This window comes from Caenorhabditis remanei, chromosome X (genome assembly GCF_010183535.1).
Source record: "Caenorhabditis remanei strain PX506 chromosome X, whole genome shotgun sequence".
Taxonomy (NCBI): Eukaryota; Metazoa; Nematoda; class Chromadorea; order Rhabditida; family Rhabditidae; genus Caenorhabditis; species Caenorhabditis remanei.
Window position 1 is genome coordinate 15,293,800 of NC_071333.1, and position 10,119 is coordinate 15,303,918.

The 10,119-nt window shown below is 37.9% G+C and overlaps 4 protein-coding genes across 4 annotated transcripts; 2 read left to right on the forward strand and 2 right to left on the reverse strand.

Moving 5' to 3' along the window:
- Positions 1-722: 722 nt before the first annotated feature.
- On the forward strand, positions 723-2,868 carry GCK72_025039 (uncharacterized protein; the record flags this gene model as incomplete). Its single annotated transcript, XM_003101066.2, has 5 exons — positions 723-862; positions 1,710-1,854; positions 2,316-2,477; positions 2,536-2,634; positions 2,722-2,868. 5 exons carry the CDS (start codon positions 723-725, stop codon positions 2,866-2,868), a joined length of 693 nt encoding a protein of 230 aa, XP_003101114.2.
- A 131-nt stretch (positions 2,869-2,999) lies between these two features.
- On the reverse strand, positions 3,000-3,611 carry GCK72_025040 (uncharacterized protein; the record flags this gene model as incomplete). The annotated part of the gene is made up of 4 exons (XM_003101086.2): positions 3,000-3,112; positions 3,208-3,326; positions 3,384-3,442; positions 3,573-3,611. 4 exons carry the CDS (start codon positions 3,609-3,611, stop codon positions 3,000-3,002), a joined length of 330 nt encoding a protein of 109 aa, XP_003101134.1.
- Positions 3,612-5,694: 2,083 nt separating this feature from the next.
- Positions 5,695-7,043, forward strand: GCK72_025041 (uncharacterized protein; the record flags this gene model as incomplete). Its single annotated transcript, XM_053736170.1, has 7 exons — positions 5,695-5,777; positions 5,833-6,043; positions 6,099-6,280; positions 6,330-6,451; positions 6,499-6,671; positions 6,725-6,821; positions 6,865-7,043. 7 exons carry the CDS (start codon positions 5,695-5,697, stop codon positions 7,041-7,043), a joined length of 1,047 nt encoding a protein of 348 aa, XP_053579736.1.
- Positions 7,044-8,467: 1,424 nt separating this feature from the next.
- On the reverse strand, positions 8,468-9,340 carry GCK72_025042 (uncharacterized protein; the record flags this gene model as incomplete). The annotated part of the gene is made up of 4 exons (XM_003101074.2): positions 8,468-8,583; positions 8,833-8,894; positions 9,121-9,215; positions 9,266-9,340. 4 exons carry the CDS (start codon positions 9,338-9,340, stop codon positions 8,468-8,470), a joined length of 348 nt encoding a protein of 115 aa, XP_003101122.2.
- Between the last annotated feature and the right edge of the window lie 779 nt (positions 9,341-10,119).

Sequence of the window (10,119 nt, forward strand, 5' to 3'; positions counted from 1 at the left end):
ATCCCTCTTTTCCGGTGAAAATATTAAGAGATGAGAAATGAGGCGGAGCAGGATAGAGCAAGATAAAATGTTGATAGGAGGTATCCCATGACACGCGATCCACTTTTAGTCTTGTGAGTCGTTGGTTACTAGGTGGACTATCATACCTAGACATCCATTTTTAAATTATCATGAAGCTTTTTCATCTGATTAAAATTAGTTATGCTCTACAGTAAAAACATGATCAGCAATATATGAGTATAAAAAATCTATATCGCTTGAACCCCTTACTTAAAAACAGATTATCACCGTTCAAGCTTCTAATTCAGAGAACATACTAATCTGTGATTTGCCCATATTTCCAGATCAAAACTATGTATAACTATTATTGTCCTATCGATTTCAAACTTTCTCTCGAGTCTTTTTCAATACCCAACCCATCCAGTCCAACACATTTCATATTCCGATTTCAACACACACCTCTCCGTCGTTTAATGATGTTTTTGAATGTGGAATTCCACTCCACTCCTTGTTTTTTTCTATCAATCTCGTGCATTTTACCCCTTTTCGTTTCCTCGTTACCAAGTTTAACGGATTCCAGTCAGTGGTGTGCCAGTGCACCCATCGTTCTTCCGGAAAAAAAAAGAGGAGCTCCTCAGAAGCGAAGAAGAAAAAAAAAACAAAAAGGCGGAGGAATAGGAAAACGAAGAAGAAAAAGAAGAAGAAGAAGAAAAAAGACAAAAATGCGATCAGCAAAAGTTGGAGTAGCAAGGCAGTTGGAAACAAAAAAGCCACAGACCGGCAGAAAAATATCAACATCGTCTCGTGGAACGATTCATTCGCAACAGAGTCAACCAGAAGATATTCAAATGAAGTATACAAGGTGAGTTGTGGTATGAGACAAGTGTCATATACATAGTTAATCGAGGAAGGAAACACATTGGAGAACGACGCCTAATTTTAAACATTTTTTTGTAGTTAGAAAAGCGATGCCTACTAATATAGTATCTTCGGGCCTAAACGTAGGTGGTTGCGAAATCTTGGAACGGTTAGTGTCAAATGGGTCGGGTCAATAAAAGTTTGCAGAGCAGGGTTCAAAAAATGTACCTATTTTTTCGCGGATTTCAAACAATTAATCAATACATTTGGTTTTAGGTATTTTCGACCACGAGGAGTCCATTTTTGCAATTAAAACCTGCTAAATGTCTCTGCGAGCAGAGTTATAAGCTCCCAAACTTTTCATATGGGCAAATTTTTTCACATGGACTTCCCGATCGACAAGTAGTATACGCAAGATTTTCTCATTTTTGCAACGTACAAGCACCGGTAAACCACTGACAAACACAAATTGAACCGCGCGGTCGCGTAAATACGGCCGATTTGGAACACCATTGGAAAAAGCTTATCCAAATGAAAGGTTTGAGAGACGTTTAGCAGGTGTTGACTGCTGCAGAAATGGGCCCCCTGTAGTCACAAATACCTATAACCAAATTTATAAATTGTTTGAAAACGTCTCCAAAGACATCCCTTGTTAGAAATAGTCAAAAATCCTATATGTGTTCGACTTTTTATCGAAACTTAAAGACATAGTCGCAAATACACAGTTTTGTACTGAAACCCGAGCAGGCAGTGCCGGACCTAGTCGGTGAAAACTCTAAAATCGACCCGGCCCAGTGCGTCGCAAGTGTGGGTAAGGTAGCTCTTCCGTCCACTCATTCTGATCATTCCAGAAAGGAACTCAAGGAGTACCGTCAGCTGTTCAACATGTTTGACACTGACGGTTCCGGTGCCATTGGTAACGAAGAGCTCAAACAGGCGATGATAAGTATTGGACTTCATGCGAACAAGGCTGAGATTGACAACGTCATAAAGGAGGTGAGCACCATTTCACATGTCACTTTGACTATCACCATGACATTTCCCAACACTATTTTCGGTTTTTTGCACATTTCCATTTTTCCCACTCCCACCTCACTCATTTCCTCGCTACTACGTTTGTATAATCGTGGGCTCCGCGCAGTTCCGAGAAAATTTCGGAATTTGTAGGACGTCATGAGGACTTGAAAACTATAAATCAAGCGTGGAAAATAATACAACTTTCGTATTCTTGAACTCTTTCATTCTTCTGATTAGTCCCACCCCCTTCTGTGATATTTTGTGATATACGACTATTCATTTCATTCCCATTCTCATTCTTATTCAACGTGTTGAATATGGGTTCCAACCAATCTTCGTCGTCGAAAAAATCTTCTAAGAAATCTTCCAAGAAATCATCCTCTAAAAAGTCATCCATTGTTTCAACTACGACTTGTTGCCACCATAGACTTGTTAATCAGGTTGATGCTGATGGAAACGGAGAGATCGATTTCGAGGAGTTCTGTGCATGCATGAAGAAGTCGCAGAACATCGTCAAGTCTACCAATGAGGAGCTCATCCGCGAGTGCTTCGAGATTTTCGATCAAGATCGTAATGGGATCATCACAGAGAACGAGTTCAAGGTGAGTTAGCAGTTATAAGTGGTAGAACTACGCTCCAATATAAGACCAATCTTTACAGTACATCGCCAAGGAGTTCGGAGACTTTGATGACGAACTCGCTGAGAAGGTCTTCCGTGAACTCGACGTCTCTGCTAACGGCCACTTGTCTGCTGATCAGGTTTGTTGTTTATATGTACCTTCTAATCCTTTAGTTTGTACACTTTCATAAACTTTTTTGAAGTTGTAAACAGAGCGTTTTTTGCAGTTCGCAACCATCGTCGAGGACTACTTGCTGAGCGACCCCGTGAAGCACGACGTTGACACTGGAGACTCGGATGTCGAGCGACACGATGATGGACGTGACGACCGCGCGAGTCCAATGCCAAACCATCTGACTACTGTTCCAGAATAAATTCTGATTTCTGATTTCAATGATCCTTCCCGTTCTCTCATTCCGATTTTATTGTATTTTTCTGCTTTTGTAAATAAAATACATATTTGTGTTAATCCCCGGGGTTTCTTCTATACACATTCATACAAAACTCACTTATTTTTCAAGATCAAATTGGAGTTTGGAATGTGGTAGATTGCCGCACAAATTCCAATCGTAAAAAGCAGCTGGAATCCCACGATTCCGAGTACCTTGCGCAGAAAAGCTGAAAGTCAGAAAGATGTTTGGTTTACCACAAATTGGTTTATAGTGCATCCACAATAGGAAAAGTGCAATGCTCCTGTTTTCTCAAAATCTTACCGATGCGGATCATTCGGTTTGCCTTTCCGACGCAGCCCGGAAGAATTCCATCGGAATCCACGAGTCCAGCTTCAGCATGGGACGAGTTGGCCAGGTTCATCGGCCACATTTGTGGGTTTCTAGAAAAAATGTAAAAGTATTGTATAATATTCTAAATGAACTCATAATAAACTCACCTCTTTACATGAACCTCATCCTCGTTATCGCTGTCATCTTGGTCAGCGAGCAAGTTGACCTGAAAAAAGTTTTATTTATTTATCACAACATTCTGACTAATATGTACTACAAGCGCTTTTATTAAAGGAAAAAATTAAATTTTTATTAAAAATTTCGATTAAAATGCACACAAAATGTATTCAACTCACTCTTTCCGGTTCACGAAGATGGCTGCTAGTGGCCGCCATAATTGGTTGGTTTCGGTACTGGAATTATAAAAAAAAGTAAAAGAATAATGTATTATGAAATCGAAGAAGACATTGAAAAGTGTGACAACAAGAAACCAAAGACTAAATGAACGAAAAAATAGAAAATCGATGAACTGACTGACAGCGAGACTTGGCCAACAACGAACGATTTGGAAAACAGTCATATAAGAGAAAAAAGAGAGAACGAAGGAAGTATATTAACGTGGGTAGCAAACAGCGTGTCCGATGGAAATAGCACACGAAAAGAAGACACGCAGCGTTTGCACGTCAGCCCTTTCCTCAACTGAGCGCGTTTGTTGGCCTCCCCGGAGAAGAAATTATTGATGTTTTCTTGAGGATATTTTGGAAGAAATATGGATAGAAGTGCAGCGAAGCCCCTTTTCAAAGATTTTTTGAAAGGAAATGAATTGAAAATTATACTTGTTCGAAACCAGTATACACAATAAAATTTTATGAGGCGAATTCTCTCAGAACTAAATGTAAAATGAAAGCAATGAGACACTCCTATAGTCACCAGCTCACTCATTTCCTCATTTCACATTGTATTCTGCGAATCGTAGTCTGAGTAACACCGAAATGAGAAAAATAAGCAGGTGATGTGATGTTAGAAGTAAGAAAAATAAGAAAAATATGAGAAAACGAGCGAAAAAACGTGTCGGAGTCACAGAACCATGATTAAATTTTCAGTTGCTTAGAAACCAGCAAGAAACTCGACCGAAACTAAAGAATTCTGACAGCTGACCAAACTTTCACAACTGTTTTGGAGAATGAATGGGAAAAAAATCAATTGATAACGAAAACTGAAAAATGTCATTTTGCTGAGGTTGAGAGAAAACCAGTATGAGGAGTGATAGGGGAAATTGACAAACTCGTAAAAGTATTTATTTTTTGAATAGGAATAGTTTTTTGGAAACATAGATTTTTTGTGATGAGCACTTGTGCAATATTTTGAAACCTCAAAATGATAAATCGGCGAGTATGAAGAAACCCTTCAAGAAAAGCGGTTGCGTATGGTTTTTGAACAATAACAATAGTGGACGAATCACAGTCATGTCATTTAAATTATAATACATTTTTGAACAATAAGAGATTAGAAGACAAAGTCTGTTGCTGAACATTTTTTTTCACAATGAATTTCAATTATTGAGCTATTTCAGTCATATTTCTCGAAAATTCTATTATAATTCAGCTGATAGAAACACACCTGTTTTATAAATTAATATTCTGATATTAGCTGCAGAATAAAGTTTGTTAGACAGGTTGCTATTTAATTTGAGATATTTTCAATACTAATAACAACCAAAAATTCAAAAAGCAAATCTATGAAAAACCAGTTAATAAATTGACACCAGAGAACACTAACTTTTTTGCGATGCTGCAAGAGCAAAATAACCAAATAAATTATATCGGCAATGAAACAACTGAGGAAGTTTTCAAAAACATCATATTCTTTAGGCTTATCAGCCATACGACATAGATGAAGGTTACGCCATAAACTTAATAAAAATATTTTCATTGTTGTATGGACTTTTATTACTCGGTAAAGTAGTTTATTCAACAAGAACTGCTGTGTTGCATTCCAGAGTCTATTATCCGTATATCCAGTTGTGAAAATATCGGGAAGAGAAATATAAGTGTTTTCCTACTGTTTGGTTACGGAGATGTTAAGGGAAAATGGTACCAATCATCTTCTCGACGTCTAATTCTGCATTCGTGATTTATCTAATTATCCAATTAATCGGATTTTCCCGCAGACCAAATTCTGATACTTATCCTTATATTTGTTGTTTCACCTCTTCCACAATCCAAATATATTTTCACAGTAGTTAGACTGAAAATTTATATTCCAGAACATTTCTCGAAGCTTACATTCGTTATCCCTCTTCTTTACATCGTGTGGTGCTCTTGATAGGAAAAGCTGTGATAACCGGAGAGACGCAGATAAAACATCGACTAGTTTAGTATTCTCCTCTTCTAAATTTTCGGCTCCCCTCTTTCTCCGACCACTAGTGACTTATTGCACAATACTCATTTAATTTTCAGACTTCTGCACAGAACAAGGATGGCGTTCGACAAAGAAATGTTCGACAAATTAAAGAAGGAATGGCCAGAAATTCAAGGAGACTTCGCGCCGGACATGTGGAAGTGAGTTTTACAAAGAACGGCTCAGTTCATTCAAAATATTTTCAATCAATTTTAGGAAAACGTATAAGGAGAAACATGAGCAGACGTTCTTCAAGTCTGTAGACTTGCTGCAGAAAATAGAAAATTTGAGTTATAAGGAAGCCGAGGATAAACTTCTCGATGTTCTAGTCAAGGTTACCTTCATTGAAATAACTTTGACATTGAAAGGAAAGCAAGATTCCGCAGAGATATTCGAGAATCTTCAAAAATTTCAAAACGACGAACCGGTATGTCACATTTCATTTTTTGCCGTGAACCAACTGAAAATTATCTCATTATTAGGTCATCCCATTCTCCACCGCCGAAGACGTGGAATCCTTTTGCGATTCTATGAAACTAGTCTTCCGCAAAGATTTATCCAAGAAATATCGGAATACTGGAAACCAATCAAAACGATTTATTCAAGAAGTAAAAACTCGGCTTGAACTCGGAGAAGTAATTGATGAAATCACCATAGACGACGTGTAGGTTAACATGTTTTTTTGTTATAATAGAAAATAATAACTTTTTCAGGATCCAAGAATTCCGCACCACAGTCGTCAGCGAATCAGCCCAAAAATTTGCCGAAATGGAAATCCAACTGGACTTCTCCTCACTCCGACAACTGGCGGTGGCTGTCAGTGGATTCAAATTTGGTGCGCTTTATTTCTAGTTAACAGAATTTAGTATTCTTTCATTTCAGAAGGCGGAGAAGGACGTCTTTACTTGGATGAAAACGCAGCAAACTGTCTTGACCTAAATCTTCCGATATTCTGCGAAACGATCCATTTCAATCACCAACTCAAGAAAGATTTGTCACGACATGTGTCGGGAATCTTTATGCTGAACACAACGAGATTTCCAAAACGTTCACAGGTTTGATATTTAATGACACATTCTATAGCTTTTGAAGCATAAAACTATTTCAGTACTTCATGAGCAGTGAAGAATTGTTTCAAACCGAGGCGTCGCTGTACCGACAACACTTGAACACGGACAGCCCTCACACTTTCAGCACCATGGCAAGTGAACTTACTTTAGAATAATGAAAAAACATAAAGAAATTCAGATACATGGAAAAGGATGGGTCAAGCCGAATCACCCCAGCGACAACATCGAACTGTTCAGAGTCGATCAAGTTCCGGTCAGCTTGATAAACAACTTCGCAACAGGAAACGCTGGGAGTATCATCTTCAACGGGCAGAGAAAAGAATTCAACATGCGGAATGCTACCAACCTTTTAAATAGACTGGAAGATGCCTCCGCTGAGCATCGGAACGTCTGATGAGTAGTTTTCCAAATTGTCTAACTGAATCTCTGTTTTTGATACTCAAGTTGAACTCAATAAAACTCGGTGAATCGGTTCAAAAAAAAATCTTCACTTATTGTTCTTTATAAGATTCAATAAAAATTGAAAACATCAAAATTGTGGTTTTCAGAAAAAGCTAAAAATTCGAGAAATTTGTTTTTTTTTGTGCCTAAATACAATTCGACAGTAACAAGTGGATTTCTGAAAAAAAATCCTGAAATTATTGGTCTTTGGTAGTTCACCGTCAAAACCTCTAGTGATATAATAAGACTCGTTTTTATTATTATTAATAGAAGCCGCTTGAACATCAAGTTTATTACATTTTGAAGATAGAGATATTCAATGGAACTTATCTTCTAGTTCCATACCGATATATTTTTAACATATGTATTTGCTAAACATCAAATTTCACATCTTACATCCCGTACAAAAAATTTGTACGACAGTTTCCATTTTTTCATCTCATGTGAGATGCGTTTGTATATCTGCGCCATAGAGGGAAAAAATACGTTTTCATGACAATAATTTTTCTATATTTGCAAAGTACCTGACTTGTGTCGATTCATTTTCATAGATCAAAACAGGCCAATTTCCAAAACAGGTGACTAGTCACACGTTTTCAATGAGGCCAAGGATTTTGCACACCGGGAGAGAGATTTCGGGGCCGAAGCGCACCTAACATATACAATCCGTAGATAGTGAGTCAAAACGTCATCATTCAGATTGTGGCGAGCAGTAATCCATAGAGTACGAGGACCGAGGAACCTCATTACGCAGGTGTTTGGAGAAGGGATCTCTCATGTTATTTATATAATGTAAAGGGAGGAGGCAGAATGGAGTGCAGTGAGCTAGGGTGGAAGGAGGGAGGGGCACCTATCTAATCTGGCTCGATTAGTGGAGAGACTTTGGTAGACGATGGGAGAGAGAAAGGACCGTCGAGATTGTTGGTATAATGAGAAACGGAGGGAAGGAGAAGGAGAAAGATTAGAACGTAGATGTACGGATAACCTAGGACTAGTCCTTCACATGCTAATACCACTAATAAGCGGAAAATGCCCACAAACCAAATAATAGTGTCATTCTATAGGAACTTGACGAGCAGTTACAGCAAATCCAGTAGAATTGAAACTCCTGAATTTTTTCTGATCTTGTTTCCCTAGTATTCTCAGTACAGTATCCAACCTCCACAATTTTCTCTCTATAAGACCTAACAGTAATTTTAGTCACGTGACAAAAGGCTACATGATGAAAGTAATCTTGCTGATCTTTTGATATTTTGTATTTCTTGTAATAGATGGTTCATTGGATCATGATTACTTATATTTAGGTTAGAATGTGATTTATAGTAGAGTAATGTTCAATGTTATCCGTGTTTCAACTTCTTGCTGGCGTCGACATCAGTTGGTGCGTCTCCCTTTCGCTTCTGTGTGTTCTCCACGGTCGGGGTTGTCGGAACTGTTACGATCACTCGTTGAAACTCTAAAAATAAACTTTTCGGATGATTAATGACATGATAAAATGATTGAAAAGAAGAGGAAAGACGACTGAAAACAGGTTCCTGATTTCTTTTTTTGTATTCACTTATCGACTATCACCCGACTATCATTCGTGGCATCCGTTGTGTGATAGGCGCCGGAACTACGATCAAAGTGTTTTTTTGATACACTTACTTAGATGTTTGATTGGGGTTGACGGGTTGAGTTATTTTTTCTCTTTTTCTTCTCTTACCTATTGGGTCGAAGGCAGTGACTGCGTCGCGGCGTGATCGGAAGTTGGCCGTCTTCGAAAATCTGCAATGAGAGAGAATGGTGATGATTTGATATCATTAGGTGTGAAATTGAGAAATGGTTGATAAGGATTAAATCAATGATACCGTTTTAGACGGTTTGAACCTGAACATTTCGCTGATCGAAAATCGTGGAACATGGATAAATGATATTTGGACAAGGAACCTCATGATCTCACAACATTACAACAAATTTCTTGCACTATTCGCATAATTTGTGTCTAACTCACTCCAAGAAGCCTAGTGATGGATGTCTTCTACGTTGATTGACGTCAGGTATCTCCTCAAGGGACTGGCTCTTTCCAATGCTTGACGAAGATGGACTCTGTAACCAAAGTACAAGTTTTCTAGAATACGTCGCTTGACTAAACTCACCATGCAGAGCTCAAGCTTCCCAGATGACGATCGTCGGTTGTAGTAATTGTGAAAGTACACCGTTGAATTGTTCATTGCGGTGTTGTTTGAAAGGTCCATAGTTTGCGCCGAACACATCAGCGGCACTGAATAGAACGGAATGGCAAATACCACGAAAAAATGAACGAAAAGATAAAGAAAATGAGAAAAGGGACAAGACGACCACGGAGGAAGACGGAGAAAGTCAGACGTTAGTTTTCATTTTTCAATATGACAAATCATCTTTCTGAGGCACCCCCAGATGTTTTTCTTTTCTTATCTTCTCTCTCGTTTCCTCCCTTTACTGTATTTGATCACAATAGGGGGTGTGTAGAAGGTATTGACAATAGTACGGACAGAATCTAACAGAAAAAGAAAACATCACAAGCAATCGTTGTGATGTTTTTCTTTCTTCCAAAACTTTTCTTTGTAGATAAGAAACGTCTGAAAATAGAATGTTGTTTTACGATTTTAGATCAGAAAATTTATTGACGATTTGAATATCGTTGGTCAGAAAAAAAAGTAGAATGAAATTATTTTTTGGAGAGGAGAGAAGAGAAAAAGCAAGAGTGAAATGAGATAAATTTAGAATGAAGTCGGGCGGAGTCAGGCGGAAATTGTGCTGAAAATAAGTTTGAATGTAATTTCCTTTTCGAAATGGCAACAAAATCCAAATGCTAAAAATAACAAAGGTAATCAAACAATCACAACATCAACTGATAACTATATTGTTTTCAATTTGACCAGTCTGCTTGGAAACATGACATTTATTTACTTTTTTTTCATGTAAGACACTTCAGACGTTTTTAACCCAATAGATCATTTTAATAAAGTTC